The sequence below is a fragment of the Pithys albifrons genome, chromosome 11 (genome assembly GCF_047495875.1).
Source record: "Pithys albifrons albifrons isolate INPA30051 chromosome 11, PitAlb_v1, whole genome shotgun sequence".
NCBI lineage: Eukaryota > Metazoa > Chordata > Aves > Passeriformes > Thamnophilidae > Pithys > Pithys albifrons.
This window is the reverse complement of record NC_092468.1, coordinates 25,435,303-25,452,384: the sequence shown is the minus strand read 5'-3', so window position 1 is coordinate 25,452,384 and position 17,082 is coordinate 25,435,303. Positions and strand designations below refer to the sequence as shown.

General features: G+C 51.4%; 1 protein-coding gene across 1 annotated transcript in view; it reads left to right on the top strand.

Moving 5' to 3' along the window:
- The window catches only part of RSRC1 (arginine and serine rich coiled-coil 1), a 107,881-nt gene that overhangs the window by 29,675 nt on the left and 61,124 nt on the right, over window positions 1-17,082 (top strand). The window contains exon 5 of the mRNA XM_071566013.1: window positions 410-553. Within this exon, the coding sequence (XP_071422114.1) occupies window positions 410-553 (144 nt within the window). The remainder of the gene's footprint in view (window positions 1-409; window positions 554-17,082) is intronic.

The following is a 17,082-nucleotide window of genomic DNA, read 5'->3' as shown; positions in this document are numbered from 1 at the left end:
CCGCTCCCGAGCACAGCAGTGGGCAGTGCCAGGGCAGTGGGCAGTGCCAGGGCTGTGCTGAGCTCTCCCTTCCCTCGGCAGGTCCCACTCCTGAGCACAGCAGTGCCAGGGCAGTGGGCAGTGCTGGGCTGTGCTGAGCTCTCCCTTCCCTCGGCAGGTCCCGCTCCCGAGCACAGCAGTGGGCAGTGCCAGTGGGCAGTGCTGGGCAGTGCTGAGCTCTCCCTTCCCTCGACAGGTCCCACTCCTGAGCATGGCAGTGGGCAGTGCCAGTGAGCAGTGCCAGGGCAGTGGTCAGTGCTGGGCAGTGCTGAGCTCTCCCTTCCCTCGACAGGTCCCACTCCTGAGCACAGCAGTGGGCAGTGCCAGTGGGCAGTGCTGGGCAGTGCTGAGCTCTCCCTTTCCTCGGCAGGTCCCGCTCCCGAGCACGGCAGCGATCCCAGAGCCGCAGCAGCGACAGGTCCAGGTCCAGCCACCGTGAGCGGCGCCGGGGCAGGGACAAGGACAAGAGCAAGGACAAGGGCAAGGAGAAGGAGCTGTGTGCCACCAAGGCTGGGTAAGTGAAGTGCCAAGTGATGGAACTGGAACACAGAACCAGCAGCAACTGAGTGTCCTTTGACTCCTGTGGGACAACTTGCCTTTATGTGCTATTTTTTATACACTGGGTGAAAATTCTTCCACATATTAGAGTGGTGGATTCCTGAGATTTTAAACTTGAGGAAGGTGACATTTCCCACTAAATCATGCTTGAATTTACAGTTCTTTCCCCCCATGATTTCAGGTGTGCTAAAGAACTTTCTTCAGTTGCTTGGTATGAATATTTTTCCCCATATGTAATAGCCATAATTTAGAAGAATAATTAGGAATATTGGGAAGTGGGAGGGCTGTTTGCTGTGAGAAGGTGGATGTCGCTGTTCACACACACTCAGAAGTCCCTCCTGGGCTTCACTGGAAGCTCAAAATCCAGTTTCAGCAGAAGCACCTGCTGTGGGTGAAGGGTGGGACACCTTCCAGAACCTGCTCCAGCCTCTTTTCTGCCTGGAATAACTTGGACTGTTGATTTCCTCTGCTTTGTACACCTTGATCTTGTGCAGTGTTTACTGTGATGTTTGTCTTTTCCCTGGTGATCTGATTCTGTGAGGAAGGAAGAGGTTTGGGTGTCACCTCATGGGCTTCCCATGGGTGAATTCCCACTGAAACACTCCTGGGGGATTTCTGGAGCAGCATCTCCCACCCACATTCCAGGAGGAGTCTCACAATTCCCTCCCTGAGTTTGTCACTTGACAGCTCTGCTGATTCAGTCCCTGAGATGTCATTCCCTGCTTGTCCATGGTTAAAACATGGATTGTGCAGATATTCAGGATCAGCTATTCCTTGGCTTTTCTCATTTGCTTCCAATCTTTTTGAGGGCTACACTTTCCTCATTTTATTAAATAGGATCTTTGTGTCTTGTTGTGGATGTTCTGAGCAGTCAGTGAACAGAACCCCTGAGATGTTTGCAGTGTCTGAAGTCACAAACAAGATGCTTTGAACCCATTTACCTGAAGTTCAGGTGTGTTTTGGCACCTCTAGAAGACCTGAGGAGCAGCCTGGATGCTCCAGCCAGAGTTGTTTGGTTTTAATGGAAGGCAAAAGTAGGGAAAGGATCTGTACTGGGCACACTGGCCTCTTGGAATGAGTCCAGGGGAGAAACAGGGAGTTGACCCCAGGGCTGTTGTCCCCTGCAGCAGCAGGGAGATTCTGTGGGTAAGTTGGAGCAGTTTGGACAGGAAAGCCCAAGGATTTTGTTTTCCCTCCTGGCCTGTTCTGCTGGACCCAACACAACGATGGTGCTGCTTTTCCAACTGCTCATTTACATCTTTTTTCTGCTCTGAAAAAGAAAGAGGAAGAAAGTCTGAAGACACAGTTCCTGTCAGGTGGGGGTTTGGATGTGGAATATTGAGAGGAATCTGTTGTAGATGGATGTCCACATGAAGGAATTTCTAGATCCAGTGTTGCAATCAGCACTGAAAGGATCCCTGTCCTCCAGAGCCTCCAGTGTCAGGGATGTGTGGAGGAAAATCCTTGACCTGTGCTTGGAGCAGATCCTTCCTCAAAGGCACATCAAGGGCCAGGTCTCGTTTTCAGTTTAAATTCATGGCTGTTTGGAATGTATTTATTCAAAATAGCCACTTTCAGGCTGTAATGAAGATCATCCTGAAGCCAGATTGTGAGAAGATGGAACATAAATCCTCAGGAGCTGCTTGACTTTATAGTTTAACTTTGCATAAAAGGAGGTATTTCAGTTTGGCAGCACTGCAGGCTGTCTGAGGGTTGTATATTTGGGAGTTTACTGTTCCTCCAAAGTGGAGAATCAAAATGCAGTTTTTTAATTAAGGCCAAAATGCCTTTATTTGTTTGTGGCTCATATAAAGTAATGGTTGTCTTTGCTGTGTTTGTGGGTGTGAGGGGGAAGGCTCATCTTGGGGTTTTAATTCAGGTTCTTTCAAGGCAGGTCCTGTCTTGACAGGAAACCTCTCAAGAGAGGATTGAAGAGTAGAAAATGAAAATTACTGCAACCAGTGCTGTGGTCATTGTGCTTTGATGTCTTCTCCATTTCAGTGGTGATTCTGTAACGATGAGCACTGAGCCTCATGGCTGGGGGAGATGTTTTAGCAGGTCTGTGGGGATGGGCTGTTCCTCTTCCCTTCTTCCTTTCTGGACTGGTTTAAGGGATGTGCTGTTTGTCCACCCTTATGGAGGGAGGTGGTTGGGAAGCTCCTTGGCAGCATCTCATGGTTTTGGGAACAAACCTGGTGTGAAGAGCAGCCTGTCAAGTTTGAAGGAGTTTTATGCTTTTACCTTTTGAAAAGGTAAAGCAGCACAACCTGGCAAATATTCATGAACACAAAATTGATCCATCTTTCAGATGATCAGGATTATTTCCAGGGAAAACTCTTGGCACAATAAAGCTGATGACAAGCAGGTAGCAAGAGATGTTCTTAAGTAGTTCCTGTGGAACTGCTGCTGAGCTGTTTATTTGCCTTCCATTTTGCAAGTCATCCCCACTGACCAGTTTGTTGTGCTTTGCTCTCATCTCATCCTGTTTATTCCTCCTGTGCTCCCCCTTTTTCTCTGTGTTTTGGATTGCAGTGCGTGGCAGAAAGAGCTTTATGACCGGGAAGGATGTAAAAAATAATCAATAAATGATATGGCTTTTTCTCAACAACTGTTGTCAGCATGTCCAAGGTAAAAAAAAAGCACTTCCTGGGCTCTCAGCCTTGTGTCCCTCCAGTCTCCCAGGCAGGTTTGCAGGCCTGGTGTGGGCAGTGCCAGGGCAGGTCTCTGGTGGTCCCTGTGGCTGCAGGTCCTGCTGTGCCCTCCTGGCTTTGGGCATATCCAGGGGATTTGCTGCTGCTCCTGCTCCTCCCTGGCACTCACAGGGGCATTTCCTCCTCTGGGCAAGTGTAACACCTTCATCAAGGTCTTCCCACACCTTTGTGGTGTTTGCAGAACTCTCTGTGTTTGCTGATGCATCATGAAGTGTTTGGAGTTGATGAAAAGGGGCCAGGACATTTTGTGCTGTGTTTGAATTTCCTCCACAGAATTTTCTGGTGTGTGATTGACACCTGGTGTCAAGTTCTTACCTAAAAGTTCTGGTCTAGTGGTTTTCTTGTAATGAATTTTTGGTTGAAGCATCCAAAGCTTGAGTGTTCATTGTCCTGCCACAACAGCTGAACTGTCCCTGTATTTGGCCATCCCGTTCCCTCTTTGTCTTCTCTTGGTTTCATTTTTCTTCCCTTGCAAAAAGGAACCTTTAGCAGGAGTGTGAGCTCTGGGTTGAGGTGAAAAAAGGGTGGCATTGACCTGGGGAGGTCATGGGAGGAGAAGGGAAGGGCTTGGTCTCTGCACCCAGATCATGGGACAGCTTGGCATGAATTTCCACTGGCTCATCCACAGGGGAGCTGCAGTTCTCATGTGGGACCTTTGCCAGGGGGTTTTGATTGATTATGGGAAAATTAGTGATGGTCCTCCTGGACTTCCATGTACCTGGTTCTATCAGTCTGACTTAAAAAACACTAAAAACTTGTTTATTGGTGGGTAAAGCTGAATGTGCTGGGCTTGTGAGGTGTTGAATTTGGATGTTCAAAGTCTTGATTAGCTGAAAAAAAATGCAAATTCTGGTGTTCTGAGATGTGTTTCTCACAAGGCTCCTTGTTCATTCTTGGACTGGGGGGAAAAGCTGCTAAGAGCTTGTTGGGTTGATAGAACTTATACTGGATTTATGGGTTTCATCATCTGTTTCATAGTAGCAGAATTTTGAATTGCTTTTTCAAGTGATTTTGACAATTTTTAATGGAATAAATTAAGAGCAGCCTCTGAGTTATTATGAGAACAGAAGTGCTGACCCATTAATCAAACCCAACCAGTGGTTTAATGGCTGCCACTTGCTGAGGTTATTGATAATGTGGCCATTAACTGGTTTCCAGCTCCTCAAAGGCTTTGGCACATCACAGAATCCCAGAAGGGTTTGGATGGAAGGGAATTACAGGTTATCTGGTGCCACCCCTGCCATGGGCAGGGGCACCTCCCACCAGCCCAGGCTGCTCCAGCCTTTCCTTGGACACTCCCAGGGCTGGGGCAGCCACAGCTTCTCTGGGCACCTGTGCCAGGCCCTGCCCACCCTCCCAACCAGGAATTCCTTCCCAATGTCCCATCTATCCCTGCCCTCTGGCAGTTGAAGCCATTCCCCTTGGCCTGTCAATATGACAGAGCTGAAGCATTTGTTGTTCAAATATAATCTTAATTTCTCCCTATAATTCCATGATTAAGTCTTTAAAGTTGTGCTGAGGCCCCTCTGTATTCCCCTTTTCCCAGTGGCATTTCCCCAGAGCCCCTGGAGTTCGAGTTCCATGCTCAGTGCCCTGCAAGCTCCACGGGTGGCACGTGGGTGATCCGTGCCTGCTGACCGGCCTTTTCAGAAGTAAATTGGGAATATTGGACTTTCCTGAGTTGGCAGCACTCCTGGAGCTTGGCATGTTGTTGTTTTTGCCTTGCCTGTTGCCACGGTGTGCAGTGGGAAGTGGTTTATGGTAATGTGCCCTCATTTGCATCGGGTTTGGCGCGGTGTGTGTGGCGATCAAAGCGGGGCCGCTGTCGGGCACCGCCTGGTGCTGTTGGTGGCATTAAACATTCAGCACTCCCAGCTGACAGCAGCAAACCCTGGGCTTGGCTGACATGTTGTCATGCAAAATTTATTGGGCAGGACGAGGTGCTGGGAGGGGAATCCTGTTGCCTTTCACCAGGGGCCAAGGGGAGGTGTTGACTTGGGGAGGGTTCCAGTGGCACGTCTGGGTTGTGTCTCAGGGAGCTGGGAAGGGTTTGGCTCCACAGGGACAAGGGAAGCATCTTCAGATGGTTCATTCTGAGGAATTGCTGACAGGTCACAGGAATGTGCTTTATGTTTTGATTCTAGTGGGTTTGAACACTTCCAGTCAGTAGAATTTTCTTTGTTCTTTAGTCCAAGGGGAAAAATCTTTCCTGAATCCCAGTGGGTTTGTTCTCAATCCACACTAAGTTACAGGGGCTTTACAGGAGCTGTGGCCTCACTGTTGAAAGGTGCTTCTAGGAAAGTTCTAAGATGCCTGGTAGGATGTTTTTATTTCCAGTAATTTATTTTGGATGCTCCTTGAAGAGCAGCAGGTAAGCTTCTAAAATTTTGTGACAGGTTGAGCCCCTGTGCCCAGCCTGGGGTATCCTTGAGTTCCAGCCACTTGCTTGGCCCCCCTCCAGGCTTTGGAGGATCCTTGAGATGTATTGTTGTGGCAGGGGAGTTACTTACCCAGAATAAAAGCAAAACACCTCTTTATCTGTTTATTTATTTATTCATTCTTGCTGCTTTTCCCTTCCTCTCTAACCTGCAGGCAGAATCCAAACAGGAGGGTAACTAAGGAAGGCACCTCGTGCTCGTGGTGGGTCTTTGAGCCGAGCTCTATGCAGACAGATTGAATGACTTTGCCTTTCAAAATTCTCCTTTTCTGGTGGCAAAGGAGGGAGTAGTTTGGGCTGTTCCCACCCAGGTGCTCTGAGGAAACCTCCTGGCAGTGCCCAGGGCAAGGGGTGGGTGGTGGAGGAGGAGCTGGGGAGCCTTGGGGAGCTTTGCTGGCAGGGCTGGGGGTGCTGAAGCCAGGAGGAAGCAGCTGAGAGGCCAAACCAGGACAGTTTCCTCTGCAGTGAGTCAGCCAAGGGCTAATGGGAAGCAGAGTCAGGTTTTCCCTGGAAGGGCTGAGACCTCCAGGTGCCCAGAGCAGTGCCAGGGTCACTTGCCTTTGACTGAGATTTGTTGCTATTGTTGTCTGGGCTGTGCTGCCCTTGTTTTTGTTTGCTAAAAATCCCCTTTCACAACTCCAAAGCCTGGCCAGTTATTTATTTAATGTGCTGTGAGGCAGCAGCATGTGGGATGAGTTCTTTGCCTTTCCCTGCCAGACAGCTGGAACACCAGCGTGGATGGTACATCTGTGCAAACTGTCCAGGAGGTGTCAGGGAACCTCTGAGTCTGGAAAATAAATGGATTTTAGCCCACAGGAACAGTTCCCTTTTCATTCACAGAGTTCTTCCTGTGCTAAGGGCAGAAATCTCAGTTTTGTGTTCCAGTTCTGTGGCTCAGACTGGCACTCAGTGCTGGTTGTTAGATGAGCTTTCCTGTTAATTCATGTGCAGGGGATTACATTTCTCCCCATTTCCAGAAATAGGTTTTGGAATGCATTTGAAGGCAGTATCTTCAAAGACACACGTTCTTTTTAAGCTGTTTAAAATTTTCCAAACTCTCTGCTCCTTCAAACCGCCAACACCACGATTGTCCTTTTATAAGGATATAATTTGCATTATCTTGGGTTTTTAAGGGAATCATTCCTGAAACACAGATATGGTGTGGTGGCTGCCCACATGTGCCAACACACCCAGGCTCTGATGGGCACACGGACTTTGGGGGGTTTGCACCCTGCTCTGGGAGCAGCTGAGTGTTGTTTGAGTGGCCTCTCCTAATCTGTGCCTGAGCAGAGCAAGGGGAGGGATCCCGAGCTGTGCAAATCCACTTATGGCAGCTGTAATCTCTTTACTGCCCGTGAGGAGCTGCAGTGACACCGAGACACCCCGAGCCACTGAGCAGCAGAGATACAGTAATCACCTCTGGGGCTCTGCCCACCCTGCACAGCACCAAGCAGGGGTGCCCACCCTGCACCAGCACGGGAGTGCCAGGACAAAGCCAGGAGTGCCCATCCTGCACCCAGCACGGGAGTGCCAGGACAAAGCCAGGAGTGTGCCCATCCTGCACCAGCACGGGAGTGCCAGGACAAAGCCAGGAGTGCCCATCCTGCACCCAGCACGGGAGTGCCAGGACAAAGCCAGGAGTGTGCCCATCCTGCACCCAGCACGGGAGTGCCAGGACAAAGCCAGGAGTGCCCACCCTGCACCAGCACGGGAGTGCCAGGACAAAGCCAGGAGTGCCCACCCTGCACCAGCACGGGAGTGCCAGGACAAAGCCAGGAGTGTGCCCATCCTGCACCCAGCACGGGAGTGCCAGGACAAAGCCAGGAGTGTGCCCATCCTGCACCCAGCACGGGAGTGCCAGGACAAAGCCAGGAGTGTGCCCATCCTGCACCCAGCACCAGTCCAGGAGTGCCCATCCTTCACCCAGCACCAATCCAGGAGTGCCCATTCTGCACCCAGCACAGGAGTGCCAGGACAAAGCCAGGAGTGCCCATTCTGCACCCAGCACAGGAGTGCCAGGACAAAGCCAGGAGTGCCCATCCTGCACCCAGCACAGGAGTGCCAGGACAAAGCCAGGAGTGCCCATTCTGCACCCAGCACAGGAGTGCCAGGACAAAGCCAGGAGTGCCCATTCTGCACCCAGCACAGGAGTGCCAGGACAAAGCCAGGAGTGCCCATCCTGCACCAGCACAGGAGTGCCAGGACAAAGCCAGGAGTGCCCATCCTGCACCCAGCACCAGTCCAGGAGTGCCCATCCTGCACCAGCACAGGAGTGCCAGGACAAAGGCAGGAGTGTGCCCATCCTGCACCCAGCACCAGTCCAGGAGTGCCCATCCTGCACCAGCACAGGAGTGCCAGGACAAAGGCAGGAGTGTGCCCATCCTGCACCCAGCACCAGTCCAGGAGTGCCCATCCTGCACCAGCACAGGAGTGCCAGGACAAAGGCAGGAGTGTGCCCATCCTGCACCCAGCACCAGTCCAGGAGTGCCCATCCTGCACCAGCACAGGAGTGCCAGGACAAAGGCAGGAGTGTGCCCATCCTGCGCCCAGCACCAGTCCAGGAGCGCCCGGACAAAGCCAGGAGTGCCCACCCTGCACCCAGTACAGGAGTGCCAGCACCAATCGAGGAGTGTGCCCACCCTGCACCAGCACCAATCCAGGAGTGCCCATCCTGCACCCAACAATGGAGTGCCAGGACAAAGCCAGGAGTGCCCACCCTGCAGCCAAACACAGGAGTATGCCCTTCCTGCACCCAATCCAGGAGTGCCAGCACCAATCCAGGAGTGCCCAGGAAAAACCAACCCCACCCCAACCAAAGTGCCTCCTCAGAGCAAGCAAATGGGACTCAAGTCAAAACAGCCCCTCCCAAAGACATGCTATGAAGGTCAAATTTCATTTCCCATTAAAATATGGAATTCTCTGTTTCCCCGTGTGTTCTGGGCACTGAATGCTCCCTCTGGAATGGGACTCACCTGCTCTGGGCATTGCAAAGCATCTGCTGCTTTCATGTGGAAGGGAAGCAGGAGCATCTTGGAAGGAAGTATTTCCAATGCTGGTCTAATTTTGGACCTTTCTGTTCCTTGGAACTATAAAGTAATATAAAAAAGTTGAATACAGAAATCTAAACTGATGGTTAGTGATAAGACAAGAGGAGAAGGTTTTAAATGAGAGAGGAGAGATTTAGGTTGGATGTCCAGGAGAAATCCTGCCCTGTGAGGGTGGGCAGGTCCTGGCACAGGTGCCCAGAGAAGCTGTGGCTGCCCCAGCCCTGGGAGTGTCCCAGGCCAGGTTGGACAGGGCTTGGAGCAGCCTGGGCTGGTGGGAGGTGTCCCTGCCCATGGCAGGGGTGGCACTGGGTGGGCTTTGAGGTCCCTCCCAACCCAAACCACTCTGAGATTCTGTGATTTGCTTCCAGGCTCTGGTTTCATCCTTGGCATCTCCTGGTTGGAATGGGAAGCTCCAGGGGAGGCATTTTAGCTGTGCTGGGGATTCTCCTGGATGTGACTCCTCATCTGCTCCCAGCAGCTGAGGGTCTTGTAGGACAAGGCCCATGTCATGGTGCATTATGTTGGGAATGATTTTTTCCTCTCCATTCTCTCTGGATGGATTAAGGAATTGATCACAAGGGCTGCTCAGATCAGACCCTTCTGGGGCTGCTCAGTGGGGTCCTGCTGGGGCAGAGGGGAAGGAACAGGGGCTGTTCCATTGATTCTCCCAGGTGGACATTGCTCTGGGCTCTGAGGAATATTGAGGAAATAAGACAATGAATTGATGGGAGAGGGTTTAGCAGAGTGATGGGGAATGGGGGAGATGTGTCTCTCTGCCATTCCCTTTTCCTTTTTTATTTCCTCCTTTTTTCCACCTCGTGAAAGCAAAATCCTTTATTTCCTGGCCACGTTAAATAGTGTTTAAAAAAACCCTGATGAAATCTTGGCTAACATTGGCACAGGAGTTTGTAAATTTATGGCAGGTCCTCTCTGAGTCAGGAGCGTGAAGATGGAAGAGAAGGAAGAGGTTTTTGTGTAGTGGGAGCCATTAAATCTTGTTTCAAAGGTCACAGTGTGTTTTGTATCGAGGCAGACAAAAGGTTAAAATGCCCCAGTAATTTGTTTAAAGCCTCACCCAAACTTTGGGCCCCAGAGCTGGTTGGGAGCTCCTGCCATGAGTTTTAAAGGGTAGGTGGTAGATCTCTGCTCTCGAGAAATACCTGCCCTGACATTTATTGGTAGCATTGGAGGCCTCACTTCTTATTTTTAATAAGGTACAGATTAAAACACAATTTAGAAAAGCAACATAATCACAGGAGCACATTGTTGAAGGTTCCATTTTGCACCATGTTGACTGAAACTGTTTTCCTCCTCCCACCAACTCCTCTCCCTGGTTTTTCATCATGTACAAGGGTGTAATAAATAATTATAAAATACTGACAGATTTTAGCTCTCAGTGCTGCATCTGAGCTGTGGCTTTTGGCAGCTTTTCCTGGCACTGCAGTTGAGCCTTCAGTTCTTGTCAGTGGTGGAAGGAAAACAGAGAATGGGGGTACCAGGGACCTCTGTGCTCCCTCCTGCTTCTCTCCCTGGGGGTCCATAAGTAACTAATTTCTTGTTCTGTTTTAATGAGTGTACAACTTTGGTTCTTTTGTTGTTGTTGTTTTTAGCATTCAGCCTATTCTAACTCAGTGAATTGATATGAGATAATCAGATCTAAATGTTGGAGACTTGATGTCTTATATACTCTGTATTTTATACAGAATTTCTGAAAATTATGCTCTGCACTGTAATATATTCTCAATACTGCAAATGCCTTAATTTTAAGTTGTTCTTATCACCTTTCCTCTGAGAGAGATTTTCTTCTGACAAAGTTTCCTGGGTTTTGATAAATTTATTTTTTTGCTCCAAGCCTTGTCCAACCTGGCCTTGGACACTCCCAGGGCTGGGGCAGCCACAGCTTCTCTGGGCACCTGTGCCAGGGCCTGCCCACCCTCCCAGCCAGGAATTCCTTCCCAATATCCCATCCAACCCTGCCCTCTGGCAGTGGGAAGCCATTCCCTGTGTCCTGTCCCTCCATCCCTTGTCCCCAGTCCCTCTCCAGCTCTCCTGGAGCCCCTTTAGGCTCTGGAAGGGGCTCTCAGGTCTCCCTCTAGACCCTTCTCTTCTCCAGGTGACCCCCCCAGCTCTCCCAGCCTGTCCCAGAGCAGAGGGATCCAGCCCTGGAGCATCTCCAGGGGCTCCTCTGGGATTGGGGTCTCACAGAGGGGCAGAGTCTCCCCCTGCTCAGCCCAGGACAGGGAGTTTCTGGGTTCCAGTGCAGTCCCTTCCAAGCCCAGCAGTGTTGACTGGAACTCCAAGTTGTGAATGATCAGATCTGGAACTTCTGACTCAGCTGTGACTGGTGTGTCCAGCAGGGAAGGGGTTGGAAATTGGGGGCCAGGAGTATGGGCAATATTTTCAACAATATGATCCCCTTCAGTGCTTTTCACAGCTCTGCCCAAGTGTCTTTTAAGCAGTTTTGACCATTTGCCTGCCTTGGGTTGATGATGCCACAGGGGAGAAGTGCCCTGCTCATCCCACAGCACCTTCACAGGTGGGTCATTGTGGGGAGATGCTGCTTTGGGTCCGTGTGGGAACAGCATTTTGGGATCCAGAGGCTGACTTGAGTGTGGCAGTTCCCAGCCCTGAGCCCAGGGATGTTCCTGGTGGCACTTCCCAGCCCTGATCCCAGGGATGTTCCTGGTGGCACTTCCCAGCCCTGATCCCAGGGATGTTCCTGGTGGCACTTCCCAGCCCTGATCCCAGGGATGTTCCTGGTGGCACTTCCCAGCCCTGATCCCAGGGATGTTCCTGGTGGCACTTCCCAGCCCTGATCCCAGGGATGTTCCTGGTGGCACTTCCCAGCCCTGATCCCAGGGATGTTCCTGGTGGCACTTCCCAGCCCTGATCCCAGGGATGTTCCTGGTGGCACTTCCCAGCCCTGATCCCAGGGATGTTCCTGGTGGCAGTTTCCAAGGATGTTCCTGGTGCCACTTCCCAGCCCCGAGCCCGGGGATGTTCCTGGTGGCAGTTTCCAAGGATGTTGCTGGTGCCACTTCCCAGCCCCGAGCCCGGGGATGTTGCTGGTGCCACTTCCCAGCCCCGAGCCCGGGGATGTTGCTGGTGCCACTTCCCAGCCCCGAGCCCGGGGATGTTGCTGGTGCCACTTCCCAGCCCCGAGCCCGGGGATGTTGCTGGTGCCACTTCCCAGCCCCGAGCCCGGGGATGTTGCTGGTGCCACTTCCCAGCCCCGAGCCCGGGGATGTTGCTGGTGCCACTTCCCAGCCCCGAGCCCGGGGATGTTCCTGGTGCCACTTCCCAGCCCCGAGCCCGGGGATGTTCCTGGTGCCACTTCCCAGCCCCGAGCCCGGGGATGTTCCTGGTGCCACTTCCCAGCCCCGAGCCCGGGGATGTTCCTGGTGCCACTTCCCAGCCCCGAGCCCGGGGATGTTGCTGGTGCCACTTCCCAGCCCCGAGCCCGGGGATGTTGCTGGTGCCACTTCCCAGCCCCGAGCCCGGGGATGTTGCTGGTGCCACTTCCCAGCCCCGAGCCCGGGGATGTTGCTGGTGCCACTTCCCAGCCCCGAGCCCGGGGATGTTGCTGGTGCCACTTCCCAGCCCCGAGCCCGGGGATGTTGCTGGTGCCACTTCCCAGCCCCGAGCCCGGGGATGTTGCTGGTGCCACTTCCCAGCCCCGAGCCCGGGGATGTTGCTGGTGCCACTTCCCAGCCCCGAGCCCCGGGGATGTTCCTGGTGCCAGGACAATCGAGGGGCTCAGTTTTCCAGGCATCCTCCTCCTGCCTTTTCCTGGTGTGCCTTTAATCCCACGCTGTGTCCCTGTAATGCAATAGAAATGTTGCTAACATGATTAGACTTTTCTATCTTATTAGCTCCAATACTGAGCACAATAAAATGGAAAACTGTTTAAATGTTGTGTTTAAGTGCTTGAGATAAGAGTTGTTGTAAATGAAATGTGATTACATTTCTGTAATAGATCTTCTCTGTCTGCTCGGACTTTGGCGAGCCGTGTAATTCTTTGGGGGTTGCTAAGTTTGATTTTTCCCTTGTTTTCGGAGTGTTCCACAGCACACAATGAGCAGAGAGAGGGTTTTCCTGCCTGAGCTCCAACCAGCGCTCCCGAGTTTTCTTTGTGACAACCGATTTGAATGGACCATAATTCCCCAACATCACCTTGAATTTCCATCTGTGTAACCCCGATGTTCTTAAGCGTTTCGCATTTACCTAATGCTCTGGGCTATTTTCCCTGGGCATGTATGGAAAACTGGGACTATCCTCCGACCGGGGACGATATGAATAACAATTGTTTGCTGAGCTTCCCCTGTATCTGCCTGGATAACCTGCAGCCTGCCAGGGCTGAGGAAGTGGCAGATAGCTTTTGTCATCCCTTATCCGGGCTGTACACTTGTAAGGAAGAGCAGGGATAATCGCCTAAATCTAATTAGGGGTTAAAAGAGGCCATGACTGTGATGTGGCAGGGAGACACCTCACTGTAGCAATCCTGTTTGCATTAGAAAAATAAGGTTGTCATATTGATTATTCAAATGAGCTTCCCTGGCCGTGGCTCGGGGGCTGCTGCAGCTGAAGCCCAGGCAGGGCTGGGCAGGGCAGAGCATCCTTTATGTGCTGGCCTGGCTGCTAATCCAGGGCTGCAACTGGGGCTCAGGATGCTGCTCCTCCCAGCGCAGGGCTTGGGGTGGCTTCCCTGGGTGAGGCTGTCCCTGCTCTCCAACCTGCTGAGGGAGGGCCAATAAATCTGCCTCACATCTTCTATGGAAAAATCAGTATTGGAGGGAACAGATCTTGTTTGGGCACTAATTGATGTTTGGTTCAAAGTCACACAGAGCTAAAAAGAGTGAAGTAATTGCATTCAGATCAATTCCACATCCAAGAGGTGGAGAATTCCCCTAGCTCTGACTTTGGGGTCTGTATTTTAATTGTTAAAACACATCTACCTGGTGTTGGGCTGTTCTGGTTTCTCAGATATTTCTCAGCTTTTGTCCTTCAGCAGTGCCATCTGCTGCCATCCTGCAGGTGGGGGAGATGCTCCAGGCAGTGCCAGTTCAGCCCTCCTGGCCCCTGGAGCCCTGCTGGGTGACGTGAGTGCCATGCATGGAATGGGCAGAAGGAAAGCTCACTCTGAAAATGTTTTGGGGGCTTTTGTATTACACCAAGAAATACCTGCTGGGCTGTGTCAGGTGTGCAAAGCCTGGAGTTGTACTGAGGTCTTGGTTTGTGCCTCTTCTGTCACTGCAGAGGGTCCACCTTGGATCCCAGGCAGAGGGGGCAAAGTCTGTGGTTGAGATGATTTCCCCTATTTCTGAGCTCTGTTCCCCCAGCTGTTGGCTGGGCTGTATTTCCTTCTGCTGCTGGGCAAAAAAAGTACCTGTAGAGGTAACTAAACTCTTTTCCCTCTGCTGCACACAGGGACAAGGTTTGCAACTTCATATTTTGTGGTTTTGAGTTGGTTCCTTGGTGTCTTCCCTTCTCTGCTCTTGGTGCTCGTGCCACAGTCACCACCCAGTGCCTGGTGAGGGGAACCCCTCCTGCCCAAGGAAGGATGGATAGGGACATATATTAATGTTATTTGTTATTTCTTTACATTGTCAGCACATCCTGACCTGTTTCAAAGGCCTGCACATTAATTATGCACAAACAGTCTGGGAACTTCCCAGTATCTTGCTGGAACAGAAAGTTAAGCAGTGGCTTATCCTGTCATGCCATTGTGTGGGAGGCCACTGGGTCCTGGGCATTGTGTGGCACCCCTGAATGTGTCTGAGTGCCTGGAATGGTGCCAGTTCCTGGGTCACTCATTTCTGGCACCTCTTTGCAAGGCACCATAATTTTGTTTATTGAAATGGCAACTTTCAGGCAAAACTGAAACCCTGGGAAAAGCCAATATAGGAAACTTCTTCCCAGCAATATCCATATGCTCTTTCTGTAGCTCAGTCCCTGATTTTGCACAGTCATTCTGTGTTATGAATTTCTTCTATTATTTTTTCTTAAGCCTGCCTTTAATCTATTCCAGAGCACAGGCACTCAGTGTTCTCCACCACCTTCTAATCATAGTTAGCAAATGATTAATCTTGTTCTGATTAACACCAGTGGGACTGTCTGGGATGCACTTCTTCAAAAGAGGGAAATAAGGGAAATGTGGACAGTGGTGTAGGAAAGTAGGAAAAATCCCTCATTGTGGGAGCACCACAGGGAGGTGAAAAAATGGTCTGCAGGTGCAGGGGGAACTGCTGGAGTGGCTGCTCTGCTTTGGGAACTCTAAAAGGCTGGCACAGAGAGAGCTGGGCTGGCTCTGGCACTGACCCCACCACCCTGGGCTTGGTGGCTTTGCTGTAAAAAAAGGCATTTTCACGTAAACCAGCACCACTTTGGGCTTTGCTCTGTGATGGTTTGGGAATGGCTGGGCTTGATGTTCTTGGAGGTCTTTTCCAACCTTAGTGATTCTGGGAGAACCAGGGCAGGGGCAGGGGGCACAGCAACAGGAATTTCCTCATGGAAAGGGTGGGCAGGCACTGGCAGGGGCTGCCCAGGGAGGTTTGGAGTTCCCAGCCCTGGAGGTGCCCAGGGCAGGACTGGCCATAGCACTCAGTGCTCTGGGCTGGGGGACAAGGTGGGCATCGGGCACAGGGTGGGCTCCATGGGCTGGGAGGGCTTTGCCAAGGTGGGCACTGGGCACAGGGTGGGCTCCATGGGCTGGCAGGGCTTTTCCAAGGTGAGCATCGGGCACAGGGTGAGCTCCAGTGGCTGGGAGGGCTTTGCCAGCCTCAGGGATCCCAGGAATTCCTTCCTGAGCAGCTGGAGGGGGGTGTGACCCATGAAATCCTTTCCATTGCAGAGTTGGGGTCCTGTGCCCACACAGGGGCCCTTGGGGAGCTCAGGGAGGGTTCCTGTGTCTCCTTCCCAAGTGATGTGACCTGAGGGGAGCTGGGCCAGGGCCAGCTGAAATAACATGGATTGGGATAACTTTGTGGACTAATGGACATCCAGCTCCAACCTGGTTCCCCAGAGGAAACCAAAGGGCAGTGCTGAGATCTTGGAGCAGACCTTGCTGTGGGTGCTCTTTGTTGGGTTGTAACTCCAGGAGGTGGTTGGATATTTGCTGGGATTTTTGCAGAGCAGGAATTCTTTCCTGCACCATCCACATTCCCAGGCCTTTCTGCCTGCTCTGTGAACCCTCTGAAGCTGCTGCTGAGGAAGGATTTGGCCACCAATTTTTGCAGAATGTTTCACTTCACCTCTAAGATTTGCAGGTAATCCAGGGGACTCGTGGCCTTGGGGATCATTCCAGGAATGAGCTGTTTGTTCCTGCACTCCCCAGGGGGCTGTTGTAGGTACAAATCCACTGGGACTTGGTCCAGGTACTGGTTTGAGTCCTCAAGCTCCAAATTGTTGAAGATCCAAGTTCCCTTGGAGCCTGCCATGCTCCTGGTACTTCATTTCTTCAAGAATCTCTTGGCTTTATATTAAAAAAATAACCTTGGAGGGAAGTCTTGGCTTTTTTGAGGGAAATCTTGGCTGTAGAACGAGACATATTTTATATTTTTGCCTTCCTTTCTTTTCAATCTAATTTTGGTCCAACTGGTGGTAAACCAGTAATGTGCAATACTAATTAGTTTAATTTCACTGAAGAAGTGCCAAAATCCAAAATGCTTAGGCAGATTCCAGTGGAAGGTGGAAACTTCCAGCCTGTGGGAGGGGCTGGAAGTGGCTGCTCTTTCAGGTCCCTTCCAACCCAAACCATGGTGGGATTCTGTGATCTCTGGTCTAGACCTGGGCTGGCTGCTCCTCCAAAGCCAGGCCTGGGCTCTGGTTTCTCCAGACACTTCCTCTGGGAAGTGCTGGGAAGGAGAAGTGCCAAATAAAATAGAGGATGTTGGGGTTTTGTGGCAGTAAAAGGTTAAAAGAATATTATTGAAGGCAGGAGAGTGAAACGAGTAAGACCATTGGGATGTGATACCAATAATGGAAGAAATGTGGAGCCTAAAGGAGGGTTTGGTGCAGCTCAAGGAGCACTAAGAGTTCAAACAGAGTTTGATGGTTTTGGGGGTGTTTTTAGGCTGTAACAGTTCTACAAAAAGTATAAATTGTTCTTTAGTGCCACTTGCAGAGCTCTCCTTGTTCTCCTCTCACCACAGGGGGCTGGACATCCAGTGCTGCTGTTTGAGCCCAGGCACAGCCATGGCCTGGGTTCTCCTGCTGCTCCTGCAGCTCCTCCTGCAGAAGATGCCACAGGCACAGGACCAAAAGCAATTTAGCACTGATTAATTACTCTCAG